General features: G+C 48.5%; 2 protein-coding genes across 2 annotated transcripts; both read left to right on the plus strand.

The window, feature by feature from the left end:
• The first annotated feature begins 811 nt into the window (after positions 1–811).
• On the plus strand, positions 812–7,259 carry LOC100451618 (protein SPATA31F1). The gene is made up of 4 exons (XM_002819663.5): positions 812–1,030; positions 1,658–1,703; positions 2,230–2,290; positions 3,324–7,259. Exons 1-4 carry the CDS (start codon positions 887–889, stop codon positions 7,078–7,080), a joined length of 4,008 nt encoding a protein of 1,335 aa, XP_002819709.4. The 5' UTR covers positions 812–886; the 3' UTR covers positions 7,081–7,259.
• An 8,622-nt stretch (positions 7,260–15,881) lies between these two features.
• On the plus strand, positions 15,882–20,990 carry CCL21 (C-C motif chemokine ligand 21). Its single transcript, XM_024252445.3, has 4 exons — positions 15,882–19,865; positions 19,968–20,088; positions 20,183–20,365; positions 20,438–20,990. The coding sequence occupies exons 1-4, from the start codon at positions 19,799–19,801 to the stop codon at positions 20,469–20,471; spliced, it is 405 nt and encodes a 134-aa protein (XP_024108213.1). The 5' UTR covers positions 15,882–19,798; the 3' UTR covers positions 20,472–20,990.
• The last annotated feature ends 266 nt before the right edge of the window (positions 20,991–21,256 follow it).

A 21,256-nucleotide genomic window follows, 5' to 3' on the forward strand; every position in this document is an offset into this window, starting at 1 on the left:
GTCTGGCTATGGAAGTAATGGGTCCTGAAGCTGAATTGGAAAACACATGCCCTGCCTAAAAATTTACAAAATCCAGATTTGAGAAAAATAAACAACAACAAAAAAAATCCTCAGGCAAACAGCATACATCCAATCATGAACAGCAACTAGTCACTTGTGACCCACAGTCAGAAGCGGCCACTAACCCATCTCTGCAGGCATTCATCTCCCTGAGCATGAATGTGCCTCCATGGAAGGTAGCATTTACAGTCTCTCCCCACCCATCTGCAAGCTTGAGGCCACACAGACCAGATACGTACGACCACCGTGGCCTCTCCCTACCACCCTACCACATCAGCCATGGTCCCCTTCCTGCACCTCTGTTACCAATCACCCATTGCCTGAAACGTCAAAGATCTCCATTTCCAAGCCATAACCAGACTCCGCCCTCCCTAAATTCATGTGTGTTTCTCAGGTATATTTCCAAAACTAGTGGGAGAGTTAGTGGAGGTTCTTCCGGCCTATCCACCCCTTCTTATGAGATGACCCCTGTGCCAAAGCACTCAGTTTTCTGAGGACAGGTGACCATACAGTTGTGAAGGAGAGAGCCGAGACATCAGGCTGGTATAGAGAGTGGAAAGTGAAGACAGACTAGGAAATAGACACTGCTTGTGGCACCTTCAGTCCCAGACTCAAAACACCCTCATCTACAGACTGAATCACCACACGAGCTTCCCTACTACATGTACCTTATGAAACAGGAGGGCTTTGTGATGCAGTCTGGTGGCCTAGTTCCATCTTCTGTGAGGTGGACATGACAAGGCCTAGCACTGGCCATCATTAGGCACCAGAACCCTGAATGCCGAGATAGAGGGATGGCTGATCTCATGCTAATGAGGTTTAGACCATGTTGAGCCCTACTTTTGTTCTGTGGGATGTTGAATATCCCTTATACACCTATGGCTCCATCTTCATCATTATTGTAATTATCTGGCAAGTGAAAAGGAGCCACCATAAATTGAGTTCGGAACCTAAAAGGAGCTGCTGCCGGGTAGGGCTATGATCCCAAATGAACTAAATAAGCCTCAGATAAGAAGCCTATAAGTTCTTAGCGTGCCCCCTTATAATCCCCACCCCAGAATTTTTATAACATATCTTCAGTTACCTTTGTGTAATACTTTTCTTCTCAGAGACTATAATTCCTTACCAGGCCCTTCCCGCAACACACTCTGATTGAAAAGCCAAGAACCTCTCTATTTGGCTTGGGTTGAGAACTAGATAATATGAAGTATATCTTGCTGGATCTCGGAAGATCTCTGAATATGGGGGATTTTTCTGGTTGGTGGGCTTTGTAAGCAGAAGTCCTTTGGTTGTTAGAACCATTTACCCTTTTGTCTGTTCTGCTTTTCCTCCTGTGTCATCCTCAGTATCCAGCAGGACTTCTCTGAATCAGATGGGAGGTATAGAATTTAGAAAAGCCTCCAAGAGAATCCGAAATAAGCAGAGAAGGAAAATGGGGTAAAAAGGTGGAATAGGCAAAGGAAGTTCAGGAGAGTGTATAAAATACAGATAGATATATTGAAAGGGAGTGAAAAATGTATGTAAGTTTTGTCTCATTTTGGACATGAGAAAGAAAATGGTGTCCTAGCTTCACATTCTAATGTTTTTGTCTTCTAAGTGTCACCAAAAAGTCAGGCAAAGAGCTAGAGATGCAGCATCAACAGGTAAAGTCCCAATCTCTCCTCTGACTCCCTTCCACTGTGGGTGTTTCCCATGAATCCTGTCCCTCTGTGACCTCTGGAGCCAAGAGCCAGGTGCTCTGCCACTGAAGACTCCCGTTCCCCAGACTGAAACTTCCATGGGTGGGAAATCATAACTTGAGAATGTTCCAAAATCCTGTACCTCAATGCCCTGGAAATGAAGAATTATGAAAGTAGAGCAGATGTTCTTAATTTTATAACTTACTAGTTTTATGACCCTGTGGAAGTCATTTCATCTCTTATTCTTATCCACAAAATGAGCAAAACACTGACAATCCTGCCTCAATCACATTGTGGTTGTAAAAATCAAATGAAATTAGATATGGGACATTGTGTTATAGTGATGCCATACTCACACATGCCTTAGAGTACAGACTTTTCAGGATTGTAGTCTTTTCTTGATGAGAGTCAAAGGCCTTACTATTCAGCTTCCTATAGGATGCCTATGAAATTATCCCATGCCATATAACACTGTCTCCCCATTCCTCAGCTAGGAGACGTTCCTGGGAAGAAGCTGAGAAGCCACAGAAGCTGCTCTCCATCATTAAAAGGTGATCTATTGCTCTTTGCACTCTATCAACAACCAGCCTGGCCTATGATGATTTCTTGGCTTGGCCTGGGGCAGGACTAAGGAGAAAGATAATGGCTGGGAGGGAGACATACACAGTGGAAGCAGGGACACTGGTTGAGAGGGTTGCCAGGGAAGAGTGGGGTTCACATGTCTCAGGAGAGATGAGACGCCCAGTTCGGTTCTGTGCTAGGGTAACAGCAGTTCTACGATTCAGGATTTTACTAGTGTATAATTCATAAAACATATTACATGGAGCTGCACTCAGCCATGAGATAAGTTACCCAGTTAAGAGAATGAGTTTTGAATAAAGAAGTCATCCTTGTCTTATTCTCTTTATACTCTTTCAAGGGAATAAAGCTATACCCTTTCAAGGGAAAATACCTGACTCTGGCTAGACTCTGCTGACATGACCTCCTCCAGTTCTGTCTTCAGTGAGGCCAGTACTTGGGACACTCCTTAGACAGGAGTCTATTATATTATCCTCTCCTTAAGAGCTCTAGAGAACAGGACTGGTTCCCAAGAGATGCTGGGTATAACATTAGGGGTACCAAATACCCCAGAATGCAGAAGTCCCACAAGGACCTCATTTTCTACAGCTTAGAAGTACTGAATACAGGCTTTGGATTTCTTAGCCTCAAATGAGACTGGTCTGGGTTCTAACTGGTGATGTTCCTGGTGATGCCCCATCAGCTAACTGCCTGGTTCCGTTCTCCTAGTTCAGCTTTTCAACAAGGTCAACAGAGAACTGACTCCAACTCCCAGCCCTCTCTGAGGGCCATGCCCTCCCATGGGTTGTCTGAGTCCTTGCCCAACAAGCTCCAGACCATCAGCCCAGCCCACCATACCTTGCCAAATGGCATTTTCTTAGCAAGGAAAGTAGACAGGTAGACAACAAGATGGTATAGGCCCCAGGGTTTTCAGGACTGGGAAAGGAGAGTGCCAACTCCAGCCCACACTCTTCCAAGAAGGCAGATGTCACTCCATCATTAATTTTGCCGTGTTTCCCTTCCCAGCCAGGGCTGGCTTCCTCCGGAGGGAAGTGTGCGGCGAATCCTGTGTGCAGATCCCTGCTGCCAAATCTGCAATGCCATGGCTCTGGAGATTCAGCAATTGCTGGTGGGTGAGAACAACCAGATCTCCCTGACTTTATCGGGGCCATTGCAGGGCTCCTCTTGCCTAGAGACACTGTCTATGTCTAGTATGTCTTTAGATCAGAGTCTGGAGTTTCATTCCTGGCACACCAGAGAGCTTTCACTGTCATCTGTAACCCCAACACTGTCACAATTAACGGATCAGAAATCTTTAACCCAGTCAGCTGCCCAGTCAAAGTATGCAGATGGCATACAAGATTACTGGGCTGATCACCTCCACCTAGGGCCGGAATTTCAAGTGCCAGATGTGCTCCGGGGCCCAAACACGATGGCTTCTTCAAGGCTTGAGGAGCCAAGGGCTCCACTGAACCAGGAGGAGATGATGCAGAGCAACCCCAGCTCTGTCCAGGAAAACCAAGGCCAGCATCACTTGAATTCCCAGGTCTCCTTGCTGTCCCTGAACCCAGAAACCCCGAACCCGATGCATCCGATGGCCTTGCATATGGTCCTCCCTGCCCACCTGCCATTTCTCAGTCCTGAAGTGCTGAGGCTTCTTGAGGTACATGTTAAAAAATGGACGCATTTCCAGAGGTGGGGGCTCCCAAGACGTGTGGAGGAGTCCCTGAGGCAGCTTATGCCAAACCCACCATTGTATTACCAACCTGGAAATGACCAGCCAGTTTCTTTCAACCTGAATAATACTCCTCAGGTCTCTCTTCAAAGATTTGAGACCATTTCCCTCCAGACCTGGTGTTCACGTGTGGCTGGCCAGCCCATCCAGACCTTCTGGGTTTCTGAATGGTCCATTACGAACCCAGAACAAAGACACCACTGTCAGCAAAGTCCAAACCCTATGGCTCTAGCCTTGCCCTCTCCAGCCCTTAAAGCCCTAAGTGGCCCCCATCCACAGTCTGGGGGACAAGATAATGACTCAGGGAGTGATCTCCAGCAGAAATACAGCCAGCTATTCTGTGGGCTCCCTTCTCTGCACAGTGAGTCCCTGGTTGCCACTTTCATGGGATCTCAAGGCCCCCCCAAGAATGAAAAAGTGCCCAAGCCCCCCTTGAAGGATCCTTTTCTCTTGAATGAGCTTTCCTTCCCCCAACTGCTCCCTAATACTTCACCCCAGTCAGCCCCACCCTCTTCCCCACTTTCCCCAAATTGGGTGTCTCCATCTGACCATCAACGAGCTCAGATCAAAGTCCCATTTCTGACTCTGGCCGAGTATGAAGCCTTGGAGTGGCACCTGCTACAGAGGCAACTCCAGCTTCAGTGGGGCTGGCCAGCTGCCCTCCAGAGGTCTCAGCACACCCAGTGCCTCATGCAGCATGAGCCCTGTGGCAAAGCTCAGTCTCCTGAGACCATGACAGCTTCCCAGACAGGGAAGTCCATCTCAGTGCTCACCAGGGAACTACTCTTCTTCCCGGAGCATGCCCGGAAGCTGCTGGAATTCCACATCCAGAAACGGTTGATTCACCATCGCTGGGGCCTGCCTCAGAAGATCCAGCAGTCCATCCAGTTGCTCCTTACCTCCACTGACCAGCAGACTGTGTCCTGCAGCAGCACAGCCCTAGCCAACGTGAGCATCCCCAAGCCTGTAGCCCTAGAGGCTAACGGGGCTTGCGATGTGCTCTCACCCATTGTGGCCCCAGTGTCCATCCCCATGCCACACTTGTTAACTCAGGTCAAGGCAATACTGCAGAACCACATCGACTCCAAATGTGGACAGATCCACCAGGGCAAGATCCCTGCCTGTGTACATAGGTCCTGGGACTGCAGAATTTCTGGGGTCCTGGCAGTGGCTCCTTTAACCTGCATTCCAGAAAGCCAGTTCCTGGAACTGCAGACAGCAAGTGACCCAGACCTACATCACAAAGTTATGCCCTGGATGCCAACGGCCCTTGATCAGCAGCAACAGGCTTTACCAGGTACTGTCACTGAACACCCTAAGCTGCTCCGAGTCTTGTCTGTGGAAGCCATTGAGAAACTGGAGACAACTTTACGGCACAAGCATCTGGCCTTCCTGTCGGGGCTGCCTGCTCTGTATTATGTGGCGCTCCCCAGGGCCCTGGCCCCGGCAGTCACTAGCCAATCTGTCGTCACAGAGATGGTGCCTAGTCCTATGGAAATCCCAGCAGAGCCTCTGATTCAGATGGTTTCATTTGAAGAACAGTGTATAAGTCTTGGGCCATGCCCTCAAGGCAACAAGGAGAGTTGTACAGAAGTTGCAAAAGAGTTCCAGCCTGCAGTGCCAGTAAAAGGAACAATGGAGACACTACCTCTAGAAAGCCAGACACATCCTACTAGCCCTCACTCACTCCAGACACATATCTTGACCAAACTAAACTTCCACCTGAGAAAAAAGGTCCTAGAGATACAATGGGGAATTCCCATTAGGGCAAGGAAGTCCAGGGAACAAACTGCTGCAGCACCAGAGAACATATCCACACAGAAGTCTCTTGAAAGTCTAAACCACCAAGGGGAGACATTGCTCCAGGAACTACCCATCCCACCAGACACTCTTCCTGCCCCTAATGCAGAAGGGGTTCACCTTAAAGAACAGCTGGCCAATGACTTGAAGGCAGTGCAGCAGAACCAAAAGCAATCTAGTTCCAAAGCTGTACCCCAGGGTTCTGCCCACTTGGTCTCCAAGATCTTACAACCCAGTGGGGACATGACAGAGGCCCACATGATTTGTGTTCAGGTAGAGGCCAGTGTGAACAACCCCAGCCTGGAGGAACCCTGTGGCCCTGAGCCCCAAAGCCCTGGCAAGAGCAAGGACCCAGCCCATGTCCCCATGCTAGCAGGAAAGAGAGAGGACCCAGAGGAAACCAAAGCAGCCAGGGACCATAGAGAAGGGGATGCGGGGTTTGGGCGCTCCTCAACCAGAGAAGAGAGACGCCCTGCTGAAGACCAGAGGCCAGCAGGGATGCTTCCAAACAAGACACCCCCAGGGTCCTGGCGATGGAGCCGTAGCTTTCATCTTGCTGATCCCTGTCAACACAGCCCCCAGCATCACCCTCAGCTTAAGCTCCCACAGCTACCTCCACGAGTCCCTGGGGAGAAAGAATCTGACAGTGACCTGCAAGACAGTCAAACTGAGCTAACTGTCATCCTTGAACCAGCAACAATTCCTGAGAATGCCCGGACTGTGGTGCCCCAGGCTTCACAGGGTCAGGCTTTCCTGAGCCAACCAACTCAGGGTAAGCCTTTGCAGGGCCAAACTTTGCAAGGCCAGGTTTTGCATGGGCTGGTGATGCCAGCCCATACTCAAAAGAAGCCCAGCCTTCCAGAGTCTAGCTTGAGAAATAAAATTAAATGTTTTCTGCAGCATATTAACCCCAAGACAAAAGGCAAAGGGCATGAGGACTCCATGTTCTCAGCCGCTGCGAAGGTGGCCAAAACCAGAAAAGAAAATGTTGCAAAGAGCGTGGCTCCAGCCAAGAGCCCTGTAGGGAAAAATAAGACAGAGAAGCCGACAAGGTGCTCCAAGGCCCAATCTCGTCCTGCTCAGAAGCTGGTGGGCCCAGCCTTCTTGGATGGTCCCCAGTCCCTAGACAATAAGCTCCGGCTACACTCCAGACAACCTGGCTCTGCCTCAGCCCTGGGCTACCCCCGCCACTGCCCTCGTCACTGTCCTCGAGAGGCTTGTGCCACCAAACCAGGGCACCCAACCTAGCCCCTGACCCTCACCTCAGATAGAAACATTGGTCTGCTCAAGGAGAACACGCAGAGCCATGAAAAAGGGTTTATAGGCTCCCCAACTGCTGCAGCCCTCCAGAGGACCAGTATTGTCATTTCCATAACTGTGCAGGTGGGACAGATGCCACTAGAAATACACTCTATATTTCTCAGCAATACATTGTCTGTCTGCTCCTTGTCTCTGCTGTATTGTGTTAAGGGAAGGTGTGAGGGAAGCTAAAAAGTCCTTCCTGTCTAGGGAAAGAGCTTTAACTTACCTTTCAGATGGGTCACCAATCCACATCAAAGAAGAAAAGCTCTTATCTAGAGTGCACTGAAGTTAAAGGTCACGCTTGATTTCTGAACATTTACCATCCATCCCACCAGAATGTTTTCCACTGTCCCGTAACTCCAGGGCCTAGGAGAGTGGCTAACGCATAGTAAGACCTTACATTAGTTGAATCCAAAGTCAGGGCTGTGGAGACAGACAAAGCATTGATCATTGTAATGGGGCTATGAGGTGTGTGGTAGTGCCACAGGAGGAAGTAATCAGCTGGTGAGGAGGAACCCACAATAAAAATTACTTTGAGAAGCATCTTGTTTTCAACAATTAAATATTTGAGTGTTTATTACGTGCCAAGAACTATGCAAAACACATCAATGAACATGACACAGGCCTTGACCCAGTGGAGCTCATGATCCCATGGGGTCGACAGTCTATTACTCCCAAATTGTCCAGTCAAATTATAAACTCGGAAGTCCAATATTCATCTCAAACCATACAAAAATAAATGAACTGGTTGTCTACCTTTCACCACCACTCAATCACACATACCAAACCCACTCTATTCATGATATTTCTCACTTCAGTGAAAGGCAGCTCCATCTTTCCAGTTATTTAGGACAAAAACAATGGTGTTATCCTTGATTTTTTTCTTAACCCACAGTAAATCCTGTTATCTCTACCTTCAAGCATGCATCGAGAAAATGCCCACTTCTCACCCTCTCTACTGCTACCATCACTCCAGTAGCATCATAACTAATCTCCCCATTTCATCCTGAGACCATTCAACCAACAGTTTATCCTCAACACAGAAGCCTGATGGTCCTCAGGGAGGGTCCTGGCTTCAGATAATACAAAGAGAGAGAGACAGAAAAAACTATGCAACTGGATAACACACCAAACAACTAAGTGTAAATGGAGACATCTAAGGAGTGGGCCCTGAGACTCTTCTATGTTAAGAAACTGGAAAGTAAAGGAGGGACTAGTAAACAGAGGAAACTGACAAGCAGTAGCCAGTGAGATGGAAGGAAAACAAGATGAGTGTGAAATACTAGAAGCCAAACAAGAAAGTTTTTCAAGGAGAGATCAACTGCATGAAAAGTTGCCAGTCAGCCAACTAAGATGAGGAGTGTTAGATTTAGCCACACAGAGATCATTTATGACCTTAAGAGGAGCAGCCTCAGGTAAATGATGGAGATGAAGGTGTGACTGGAGTGGATTCAAGAGAGAGTGGACGGCTGGGCGCGGTGGCTCACACAGGTAATCCCGGCACTTTGGGAGGCTGAGGCGGGCGGATCACCTGAGGTCAAGAGTTCAAGACCAGCCTGGCCAACATGGTGAAACTCTGTCTCTAGTAAAAATACAAAAATTACCTGGGCGTGGTGGTGCGCACCTGTAATCCCAGCTACTCAGGAGGCTGAGGAGAATCACTTGAACCCAGGAGGTGGAGGTTGCAGTGAGCCCAGATTGTGCCATTGCATTCCAGCCTGGGTGACAAGAGCAAAACTCCATCGAGAGAGAGAGAGAGAGAATGGAAAGAGAGCAATTAGTGTTAGAAAGGGTAATATAAACTCCTCAAAGAGGTTGTTCAAATAAAGATACAGAAATGTGAGGCATTAGAACCCAAAATGGCTTTTCAAAAAAGACTGGAGACATAGCATGGTAGATGTTAATGGAAAACATCCAGTTGAGATGGATAAATTAACGATGCAGGAGCTCAAGGAGAGAACTGCTGGAACAATGTTGTGGTGCAGAAGTTAAGGAATGGGAGCAAGTCCCCAAGTTGACAGGCTGGCTTTGGCTAAAAACAGAACTTCACTGGTGGTAGAGAGAAGGTAGAGTTAATGGGGGAGGACTTCATGGATTAGAAGAAAGGATTCCTCCACATATAAGGGAGTGTGGGCAAAGACCCAGAGGGATGAGTGAGGACCTGGGAAGGGACCATGCCTGTGGGAAGGGGGAACCGTATGGAGAACCAAAGCTGGAAAGCTGGAGGTGGAGAAAGATTCTGGAAGTTACCATGGAAAGTTTCTGTTAGATCCCAAGCAGGTGGGTGAAAAGGTGACCAAAGCTGCTGCTGATATCTGTGCGGCAGGTGCTCTTGGAAGACTGTACCAGCAGGAGAGATCACAGAGAAAGCTCTAAATGCATGGAGCCTGCGCAAGAGCATGAAGCTGGAGATGGAGAAACAGGGCAGAGATGGCATCCTAGTGCTCAGTGAGGTGAGGGACCAGGGAGGTTATATGGGTGGGATGAGGGGATTGGGAAGCAGGAAGACAATGAAGCTGCCCTGAGAAGATGGAAGGGACATCGATTTTGGACAGCTATTATCCCTCAGGTGGTGGCACCTCTGCATTCCCCTTCTGACCTACCACAGAGGAGCCAAGAGCTGGAAAAAGGGAAGGAAGTGCTGTGACTTCTTTATGACATGTTTTGAGGGACAGTGGGATGCCCCTGGTTCCTAAGGAAACCCAGGATCACTCACCATCTCGTCACTAGGAGGAGGTGATGGCAGGACTTGTTTCTTCTGATAGGACCCCAGCATTTAGCACAATGTGTCCACTGCTTGGATACAGAAGAGCCAGGATGGAAAGAAGCATGGATGTGTCCCTGCTCTGAATGCTGATTCTGTGCCTAAGGGATAAGGGCCCAGCCATACATGGTCCCCAGGGCAGAGAGACACAAGGCCCAAACCTGCTGAACCAACATTCAACAGATGTTTTCCTAAAGCATCCCCAAAGATCAAAGGAGGTCTTGTGACAGGCACATCCTCCCTGCCTGGTGGGAGCAGGGCAGGCAGCCACACAGCTAGGAGAATAGAGGGAGGCCCAGAATGAAGGGAATTGACTCAGGAGGGTCACAGCAGCATCGGGTAGGGAGCCAGGGGTTAGCATGCACACATCCTGGTTTAGGGTGGAGCAGGTCCCTCCCATGGTTCCCTACAGGCTCCCACCTGCCTGAGGCCAGCATGGGCTCATGCCGCTAACTAAAGTCCCATGACATAGAACTGGGGGCAAAGATGAGCTGGAACTGATACCTTCAGGATTCTGAGTTCTCAGCAAAGTTGAGAGCTAAGCAAAGTCAGGGTCAGAGCCTATGATTCATGCAGGATGCTGATGGCGGATGAAGCTTTGCTCATCCCATCCCATAACCCCAGCACAACCCCACCTTCTATCTTCCCTACGGTGAAGAGAGGCAAGAAGTAAAATTCACATGTAGAGTACAAACTCAAGAATTTACTACTTCAGGCCAGGCGCGGTGGCTCGCACCTGTAATCCCAACACTTTGGGAGGCCGAGGCAGATGGATCACTTGAGGTCAGAAGTTCAAGACCAATCTGGCCAACGTGGTGAAACCCCTGTCTCTATTAAAAATACAAAAATTAGCCGGGCATGGTAGTGTGCGCCTGTAATCCCAGCTTCTCAGGAGGCTGAAGGAGGAAAATCACTTGAATCCAGGAGGCAGAAGTTGCAGTGACCCGAGATCAAGATCGTGCCACTGCACTCCAGCCTGGGTGACAGAGGCAGACTCCATCTCAAAAAAGAAAAAAGAAAATTTACTACTTCAGGTTTGGGGGTAGATGCTAGGAATACATCAGTGCTTGCTTGGGGTCTTTGGTGAATGGTGAATGGCCCCAACCTTCTAGAGCTCTTCTCTTGGGCTTTCCAGAAGGCCACTTCAGAAATGGCTGGAGGGAATTTCAGGAAATAGACCACCAGCAGTGGGAGGAGGGTGGCTTCTCCACAACATCACTTGTGTTCAACGTTGAGTTGTTGAGGGCAGGGACTGTGACTGCTTCACTTCTATACCTGCTCACTGCAGCCCAGGCAGGGAGGGCAAGGGACACAGGATGAACACAGGAATAGACTCTACGGAGACACTGCTTCCTGCACCATGTCGGGGGTGGCTGGGTCTCTGCTGCTTAACCAGCCAACCAGGGCTGAATACTCTACCTGGCCTCTGGAGCCCATGGTCTAGGCCAGGCCTGCCATAGATGGAAGGGCCAGAATAGCCCCTGTGTCCTCTGCAGGGACAGAAGAGAAGGAAGGACTTCCTTGAGCTCAGGTGGGAATATGAGAGGTAAGCACAAAGCAGGCATGTAAAGTGCTTGGGGATACAAAGGACCAGATGCCTCACAGGGCTGACCAGGCTTGCAGAGGTCTGTGCATTCTCAGGCCCAGAGACAGTGACGCCAGGACCCTGAGAGAGCATGGGGAGGGAGAGGGGGGCCTGGGAAGGGGCCAGTGAGATCCAGTTTCCAGAAGGAGGGGTGGGTGCTGCCAACTGCCCCCCTTTCCTGCCTTGTCCCTCTCCTCCACTATAAACACTCAGCTAGTGGCTAAGCAAGTAGCATACTAGGGGATTTCCAGAATGTGTCACTTCCAAGGTCAGGCCTACTACAAAGGCCACAGGGGCAGGTCCCTGGGCAGGCAGACTGACCCATGGGAATCCAGACGGCGGGAAGGGAAGCCCTCCTTGCGGTAAACTGTGCTAGCAGCTGGGGTATGTCAGGGGAGATGGAAGATACAGTAAGGGGCCAGGGAAGAATCACATACACACAGTCAAAGACACATGGACACAGACATCCCACCACACAGGTACATACAGAAAAAGACACAAGTCAACCGTGCCACTCAGAAACTAGTTCAGAGTAAGGACAAACACGTCAAGGAAGACAAACTCACATGGACCCATGAACACCCTGCATCAGACATGCCCGAGCAGACACGGGCACAAACACACATGCAGACACAAAGACAGGTTTGCACACAGAACCCATCTCACAGACCCACAGACACAAATGCAGTCCAAATCCATCCTGCAAAGCCCCTCTCCTCCATAAATCCTCTAGGCCACCTCAGACCAGGCTCATCTCTCCTTTAAATTCTGGTGTGTCATTTCTGTCCTATTGCTTGTCCTTTAATAGGATAGCTTTGGATTCACGTGCATACCCCTGGTCTCAACAATGTGGCTGTGTGCTCTTAAAGAATATCAGGGTCAGGAAGAGAGTCCACTGCCCTCTTCAGCAGCCTCATCCTTCACCTACACACCCATCTCCCCAAGGGCCCCCAATTTACTGCGGGCTCCATCCTTGAAGGGTCCTGACTCTCGGACTCTTTGACATAGCAGACACAAGGGAAGAATAAACCATGTAGACACACTTAGTCCACGTTATCCTCAGGAAACCATGAAGAACCAGGTCCTGGTTCCCCAGTTAGAAAACCCTTACACAAGACATGATCTCATATGTAGCTCTAGCCTAAATTTCATGTTAACCACAATCCCAACCTTACTGACCATACCTCTAAACCCAACTCCAACCCCATTCGCAAAGAAAACTCTAAACCATAGTTTTTCAAATAAGACTCTGGGAACAACTGTACCCAGACAGATAATGCTGGTGGATGTGATCCAAAAATGTTTGCATGGCCAAATAAGTTTGAGATAGAAAACTGATCTGCCCTCTCCCCAGGAGCTGAATGCCTCCCTCCCCTAGTTGGATCATAGCTGCAGGGGCCACTCTGTACCCCTCAACTGTGGAGGTCCTGGAAAACAGCCAACAACTTGTCATCTATATCAGATCAATACCACACGTTATGCAAAAGCGTAAGTCCCTCTCCAGACTAGCTTGGAAGCTTAAAACCAGGCCGGGTGCAGTGACTCACACCTGTAATCCCAGTACTTTGGAAGGCTGAGGTGGGCAGATCACTTTGAGCTCAAGAGTTTGAGACCAGCCTGGGCAATATGGTGAAACCCCCTTTCTACAAAAAAAAAATGTACAAAAATAAAATAAAATAAAACAGCTGGGCATGGTGGGTCACATCAGTAGTCCCAGCTACTCAGGAGGCTGAGGCTGGAGAACAGCTTGAGTCTGGGAAGCAGAGGTTGCTGTGAACTGAGATTGCACCACTGCACTCCAGCCTGGGTGACAGAGTGAGACCCTGTCTCAACAAAACAAAACAAAGCAAACAAAAAAGGAGAGAGAGAAAACTTAAAAGCAACCTCCAACACAAAATTTATCTCCTTGGATTAAGATCATTTAGGATTTAGGTTAAGATCTCCTCACTCTTAATCCAAATCCTAAATGCAAGCAGTGCCCTACTCCAACCCTAACACAATCCTCATCTAAGATACACCTATTTCAACAGGAACCACAAACCCAATTCCAAATCCTACTTTAACATCACCATGATTCCAGCCCTATCCAATTTGGAACCACAACATCAATGCTGTTCTAAGCATAATCCTAACTCTAACCCTAACCCTTGGTAGAGCTACACATTGATGAATGCATGCAACTACACTAGACACACACATTTTGCACACTTATGACTCCCAGAAACTGAGTAGCTCATTCAGTAATGGCTGCACAGTCCACAGGGCATCTTATTTCTAGAGGGCTCAATGCTCCGCTGAGAACCGAGGAGCAGCAACGCACCCAGGCCCTTTGACCCTTGTTGGATATACAGGCCCATGGGCCCCAGCCCACCCCAATCCTATTCCAGGACTTGCCTAGCCCTTGAGCTGAAATTCCCGCCATACCCCTCCCTGGCCCTTGCCTGCCAAGCTGAGAGCATCTGCTGCCCTGGAAACCACACCAGGCAAGAGCAAACGGGCCTGAGACTGAAGGGAATGTGGCCCTTTCCAATTAGGGGATTTCCAGACTCTTGCAACATCCACACCTAGGATGTCTACTCCAGGTGCCTGTCCTAGAGAGGTAGTGGGCCTGCTGAGGTAGGTGTGAATAAGCACAGTTCCTCTCCCCCTCCCAGGATCTCAGTCTGGTGATAGAGTGTGTTAGAGCTGAATTCATCATCACGGGTAGGGCTGAAGTCAGCCATGTGTGCCTCCTTTATCCTTCACCCCAGGTACCAGTGAAGCACTCCTCTGCACCTAGGCCATCCCAGAGGTTGTCACAAAGTAGCCAGGTACTCTCAGGAGCTCACCAAGCCAACACCTTCACCCAGAGGACTGGAACTGTAGATGGAGACCCACATCTCGGATGTGCAGCCATCTGAGTCTTTGTGTCCCCTTCCCCAAGCTCTGCATCCAGCCTGGTCTGAGGACTGAGAGGAGCTTGGGTCAAAGCTGCAGGCTCCAAATCCCCAAACCCAGCTTAGAGTTCAAGTGGGGCAGTGGAGTACAATGAGCCCAGGCCAGCAGCTGAGGGCAGAGGAATGGCTCAGAAGACTTGGGGTCCCAGAAAAGGGTAATGGCTCTCTCATCATCCAAGCTCCTCACTCTCTTCTACCCTGCTTCAGTGCCTCCCTCTCACCACCCCCGCCACCAGGTCCACTCACAGACTGGAGACGGGGTAGGGACTCGCTATCCCATCCTCACTCTCAGGGCAGCTGTTTTCTGCACTGGATTTTGTCCAGCCAGGTTTCCACCTCCAGAAAAGCCCCTACTGCTTCTTTCATTTTCCTTAGGGCTCCTAACCTTGATTTTAAGCTCCAGGACCAAGCAGACAGACCTCAATATCTCCAGGATGGAACATCTCCCTGAGACTGCTCTACCACTGCAGGCTCAAGTTCACAGGTAGGGGCTTAGGGTTGATGCCTAATCAACCTAGATTCCTGCATCTAGGAAGACCAGGCAGGGATGGGACCTAGGGGGCTGTGCACACCATCTGACACAACAAGAAGCTTCTTTGATGGCATGAATAAGGGTAAGGGAGACAGGCAGGTATCTTGCAGAGAGAGCAAGCCTAAGCTTTTAGGAAAGAAAAAGGTACAGCCCCCTCCTCTTCCCTGCCATCTCCCCTTTTTTTCTACAATCTGTGCCAGGCCAGAAAGTTTCCTCCTCCAGGGGAGGTGGGGGGGGCATCACTCCAGCTTTCCTTTCCCCAGACCAACTTTGTTCCCTTTCACTGGCTCTGTGTCAATCTAGAGTATGGGACGGGGAGCAGAATAGGCCCAAGTGGCTCTCCCAACCCCACCCCACCAAGTGCTTAGACTTACCTGCAGAACTTGGTAAAAATACACATTCATTGGCTCTATTCTGAGATTCTGTTTAAGGCGGTCTGGCGTGTTGCTTCTAATTCTCTGTTTTTAACAAGTCACCCAGGTGATTCTGAAGTGCAGCCAAGTTTGGAAGCAAACTAATATAATATGACTTCGGAATTATCTGCATGCCCCCCTCCCAAGCCCATGCTATTCTATCTGTCTGAGAATTCTTCAGAGATAGGCTGCTCACTACTTTCTTAGTCACTTCCATGTAGGCAGGTGGGGAAACCAGGGAGCTGGGAATTTAAAACTTTCTGGTGCCAGGATCTGCCTGTAGACCAGGTAAAAGATCCAAGAAATCTTATCTCCTTGTTTTTGCCTAGTCTTGTTCCAGGAACGCCAGCTTCTTGCCAGCAGAGTCACTCCCTGCCCTGCTTAAGGTCTCAGCCTTAAGGTCTCTTAAGTCTGAAAACCTCAGACTCAAGAGCTCAATTATTTCTCCTCTAGGCCACCAAATTCCAGCCCCTCTACTCTGTGGACCTTGGAATGAAACACCACCTCTTTATCCCACTCCCAACAGTACCTCCATCTTCAACCCCATGCCCTCTGCATCGCATCCTTCCCCAAGAGCAACCCAATATTTCTGTCTCTGGCCATTGCTGTCCTGACTACATCTCTCCTGACACTCATTTCCTCCTCTTCCTATGGTTTCCCTATCCTGTCATAAGCCATCCTTCAAAAAACAAGAAGTAAGGAACTTGCTGCTGGGTTTAGCACTCTGGAAACCAGATGGATTTTCCAGCTCTGACGTGAGGATTACAACTCTAAGGTCCCAACCCAGTTTTAAATACAGATTCTAAGTTATGACCCAATAATCCTCACATATCATATACCATAATAAACTCCAAATGGATAAAAGATGTTAAAATGTTAAAAATTAAACTACAGAAACAACATCATACAAAATGGCAGAGTAAGAAGTTATAGGGGTTGGTCCCTCCACCAAAGCAACTATTGAGGTGGAAAGAGCAATTGGAATCGACTCTTTCAGAAGTCTGGACCCTGATTGGACACTTATAACAAGCGGCGGGGTGGTACTTGATGAAGGGAGAGGTTGCTGGTCTTTCAGAAGAGAGCATAATGCATGCACTAGCTACCAACCAACAGAGTGGGGATAGCAGCCCACATTCCTGAAGTAGCTGGTGGCCACCGAGTGGGCAGGGGGACCTCTGTCCTCCAAAAATGAGGGGTTTTGCATTTGGGTTTGTCTTCCGGTTCCCTAAGGGACAGGCTTGCTTGGTTTCAGCCCTCTTGGGCTGCAGCATCTTCCTGAGCCACGTGTATCAGAAGATTTAAAGGGACAGAACCTTTTTGCAGGGAAGGAAGAGAACCCTTTGTCAGGTCATAAACAGAAACTTCAGTAACCCCACAAAACAAAGAATACGCACTTTGCAAAAAACAGTTTGAAAAACTCACCACAAATTGATGGCAGAGTTCTCAACAAGTGTATATCAGCAACCCCTAAGGAGTGAAAAAATTGAATTTCTAGAGATACCACACTGTAATATTCAGAATGCCCAGTTATCAACAAAAAATTACTAATACAAAGAAACAGGAAAGTACGGCCCATTCACAGGAAGACAGGAATTTGACAGAGACTATCCCTGAGGAAGCCCAGATATTGGACACAGTAGATGAAGACTTTAACTGTCTTACTGTAAATGCTCAATAAATATTGATGATGGGAGATTTGATGATAAGGGTGAGAAGCTGAAATCTCAAATACTGTTTTGTTGCTTATTTTATTATGACCTCAAATTAAATTGGGAAATAATGGCCCTTTTGGGAAAAAAAAATAACTGTCTTAAATATGCTCAAAGAGCTGAAGGAAACCATGGGCAAAGAGTTAAGGGAAATCTGAAAAATGGTGTATGAACAAAATGAAACTATCAATAAAGAGATAGAAATTAGTAAAAAGAAAAAAAGGACTCAAGCAGAAATTCTGGAAGCAAAAATACAATAACTGAAATGTACAATTCACTAGGGGCAATCAACAACTGATTTAAGCAGAAAAAAAAGGATCCGTATTCTTGATGATAAGACAATTAAAATTATCAAGTATGAGAAGAAAAATAAACAAGCCTCAGGGATACCATCAAATGTACCTCATCACAGGAGTCTCAGGAGGAGAATAGAGGGAACAGGGCATTAAAAAAATTGAAGAAATAATGACAAAACATCTGAAATCTGATGAAAAGCATGAATATACATACCCAAGAAGTTCACAAACTCTAAGAAGGATAAACTCAGAGATCCACACCAAGACAGATTATAGTCAAATTGTTGAAACCCAAAGACAAAAGGATGATTTTAAAAGCAGCAAGAGAGAAGTAACTCATTATGTACAAGAGATTCTCAATAAGATTACCAGCTGATTTCAGAAACCATGGGAGGCCAAAAGACAATGGGGGATATATTTAAAGACTGAAGAAAAAAAAAGTCAAACAAGAATTCTATATATCCAGCAAAACTATGCTGCAAGAATTAAGGAGAAAGAAGACATTTCCAGATAAACAAAACTTAGGAAGTTCATTAATAGTAGACCTGCCCACAAGAAAAGCTAAAGGGAGAAAGAAAAAACAAAAAAACAAACAAAGAAATGCTAAAGGAAGACCTTCAGAATGAAACAAAAGGACAAAAAATAACTCACAGCCACACAAAGAAACAAAGATCTCTGATAAACATAACAACAATAGCAGGCCGGGCGCAGTGGCTCAGGTCTGTAATCCCAGCACTTTGGGAGGCCAAGGTGAGCGGATCATTTGAGGTCAGGAGTTTGAGACCGGCCAGGCCAACATGGTGAAACCCCAGCTCTATAAAAAATAGAAAAATTAGCTGGATGTGGTGGCAGGTGCCCATAATCCCAGTTACTCGGGAGGCTGAGGCAGGGGAATGGCTTGAACCCGGAGGGTGGAGGTTGCAGTGAGCCAAGATCGCACCACTGCACTCCAGCCTGGGTGAAAGAGTGGGACTCCGTCTCAAAAAAAAAAAGTAACAACATTGCCAGGTACAGTGGTTCACACTTGTAATCCCATTACTTTGGGAGGCCAAGGCAGGTGAATTGCTTGAGGTCAGGCGTTCAAGACTAGCCTGGGCAACATAGTGAGACCTCGTGTCTACAAAAAATACAAAAATTAGCCAGGCATGGTGGCCCCACTACTCAGGAGACTGAGGTGGAAGGATCACTTGAGCCCAGGAGGTCGAGGCTGCTGTGAGCTGAGATTGTGCCACCGCACTCCAGCCTGGGTGACAAAGCGAGACCCTGTGTCAAAAAAAAAAAAAAAAGATAAAAGCTAGTATTGTATTTTTAGTTTGTAGCTCCACTTTTTTCTATATAATTTAAAAGGAAAATGCATTAAACAATAATTATAAATCTATGTCAATGGGAACACAATGTATAAAGATGTAATCTGTGACAATAACAATATAAAGAAGAGACTAAAATATATACGACCAAAATGTTTATATACTATTGAAACTAAGTTGGTATTATTCAAACTAGGTTGTTATCAGTTTAGAATGTTAATTATAATCACCAAGGTATCCATTAGGAAAATAACTATAAAATATATAGAAAAGGAAAGCAAAGGGGAATCAAAATGGTTATGCTACAGACCAGGTGCTGTCGCTCATACCTATAATTCCAGCACTTTGGGAGGCCAAGGCAGGAGGATCGCTTGAGCCTGGGAGTTCAAGACCAGACTGGGCAACATAGCAAGACCTCATCTCTAGAAAAAATAAAAATTAAAAATTAAAACAGTAGCCGGACGTGGTGGCATGTGCCTGTGGTCCCAGCTCCTCAAGAGGCTGAGGCAGGCAGATCGTTTGAGCCCAGGAGCTCAAGACTAGCCTGGGCTAGACATCATGAAACCTCGTCTCTACAAAAAATAGAAAAATCAGCCAGGCGCAGTGGTGCTTGCCTGTAGTCCCAGCTCCTGGGGAGGTTGAGGTGGGAGGATTACTCGAGCCCAGGAGGCGGAGATTTCAGTGAGCCAAGATCAACCACTGCACTCCAGCCTGGGTGACAGAGTTAAACCCCGCCTCAAAAAAAAAAAAAAAAAGAACTCTTACAATTTAATAATCAGATTTGCTGGAAGGAGGGGAAGGGTATGGATCCTGGAGCAGTCATGGTGTTCCAGGAGAGAGGAGTGAGGCCTGCATGAAAGCAGTAGCTGGGAATAGAAGGAAGGCTCAGGCCCAGACGTATTCAACTAATGAGGACATAAAATTTGGCAGCTGAGGACTGTCCATTTAGTTTGAGATAAGTGGGGCTGGGTGCCAGCAGATCCAGCTTTCAGGAAGGAAAAGGAGTGGGGATAAGTTAAGGGAAGTGAAAGTGTCTAGCTACATAAATAGCAGGCCAATCCCAGCCCACGCACAGACCCCCAACTTGCAGCTCTGGCCTCTTACTCACCCTCTACCACAGACATGGCTCAGTCACTGGCTCTGAGCCTCCTTATCCTGGTTCTGGCCTCTGGCATCCCCGGGACCCAAGGTACCAAGGCAGGGAGGAGCCTTGCATGGGGCTAAGGGGATCAAGAGGCCTGGGTAGGAGCTTGCCAACAGCCCCTGGCTCCCTGTGAATCCCACCCTGCAGGCAGTGATGGAGGAGCTCAGGACTGTTGCCTCAAGTACAGCCAAAGGAAGATTCCCGCCAAGGTTGTCCGCAGCTACCGGAAGCAGGAACCAAGCTTAGGCTGCTCCATCCCAGCTATCCTGTGAGTGGACACAAAGGGGTGGGTACAGGCTGGTGACGGGGTGGGGAGGGCATGGTGGGCAAGACTAAGAAGGCTTACTAGCCCCCACCCGCAGGTTCTTGCCCCGCAAGCGCTCTCAGGCAGAGCTATGTGCAGACCCAAAGGAGCTCTGGGTGCAGCAGCTGATGCAGCATCTAGACAAGACACCATCCCCACAGAAACCAGCCCAGGGCTGCAGGAAGGACAGGGGGCCCTCCAAGACTGGCAAGAAGGGAAAGGGCTCCAAAGGCTGCAAGAGGTGAGGAATCTGAGGGATGTGGGTAAAGGGGAGCGTCAGTCAGCCCCTCACACCCCTCTTCTGCCCTCACAGGACTGAGCGGTCACAGACCCCTAAAGGGCCATAGCCCAGTGAGCAGCCTGGAGCCCTGGAGACCCCACCAGCCTCACCAGGGCTTGAAGCCTGAACCCAAGATGCAAGAAGGAGGCTATGCTCAGGGGCCCTGGAGCAGCCACCCCATGCTGGCCTTGCCACACTCTTTCTCCTGCTTTAACCACCCCATCTGCATTCCCAGCTCTACCCTGCATGGCTGAGCTGCCCACAGCAGGCCAGGCCCAGAGAGACCGAGGAGGGAGAGTCTCCCAGGGAGCATGAGAGGAGGCAGCAGGACTGTCCCCTCGAAGGAGAATCATCAGGACCCTGGACCTGATACAGCTCCCCAGTGCACCCCACCTCTTCCTTGTAAATATGATTTACATCTAACTGAATAAAAAGCTATTCTGTCTTCCCACCCAAGTACCTGTTCCCATGTGTTTATGTCCACCGAGATGCCAAAGTTCCTACAGGATGGGGTCACACACTCTGAGCCGAAAGCTCAGGCTGACAAATGCTATGTTCCCACCTACCCCAAGAGTTTCCTTGCCTCTCAGGTGCCTGCACCCCAAGCAGTTAAAGGGAGGTTGATGGACAGGGTAGGACCCATTCTTCTGAGGAATCCTGCCAATGGAGAGATGGTGGACATGGAGCACACACACCCAACAGCTCTGCAGACCTCTGAGACCCTGACTCTGTCCTGCACTAACTCCAGGAGTGACCTTCGGATCTTTTCCATGACCTTCAGACCTTTCCCCAGATATCCCAGAGGCTTCCTCTCCTTTCCCTGGGAACTATTCAATGAGACCCTCCAAGTAG

The sequence above is a fragment of the Pongo abelii genome, chromosome 13, assembly GCF_028885655.2.
Source record: "Pongo abelii isolate AG06213 chromosome 13, NHGRI_mPonAbe1-v2.0_pri, whole genome shotgun sequence".
Lineage (NCBI taxonomy): Eukaryota > Metazoa > Chordata > Mammalia > Primates > Hominidae > Pongo > Pongo abelii.

Bases quoted from the DNA above. Each gene is read 5' to 3' on its own strand.
- LOC100451618 (XM_002819663.5), top strand. From the start codon at position 887: ATGTTGAGCCCTACTTTTGTTCTGTGGGATGTTGAATATCCCTTATAC. The intron at 1,704-2,229 runs GTAAAGTCCCAA...CCCATTCCTCAG, and splicing joins TAGAGATGCAGCATCAACAG to CTAGGAGACGTTCCTGGGAA. The intron at 2,291-3,323 runs GTGATCTATTGC...TTCCCTTCCCAG, and splicing joins CTGCTCTCCATCATTAAAAG to CCAGGGCTGGCTTCCTCCGG.
- CCL21 (XM_024252445.3), top strand. From the start codon at position 19,799: ATGGCTCAGTCACTGGCTCTGAGCCTCCTTATCCTGGTTCTGGCCTCT. The intron at 19,866-19,967 runs GTACCAAGGCAG...CCCACCCTGCAG, and splicing joins TGGCATCCCCGGGACCCAAG to GCAGTGATGGAGGAGCTCAG. The intron at 20,089-20,182 runs GTGAGTGGACAC...CCCCACCCGCAG, and splicing joins TGCTCCATCCCAGCTATCCT to GTTCTTGCCCCGCAAGCGCT.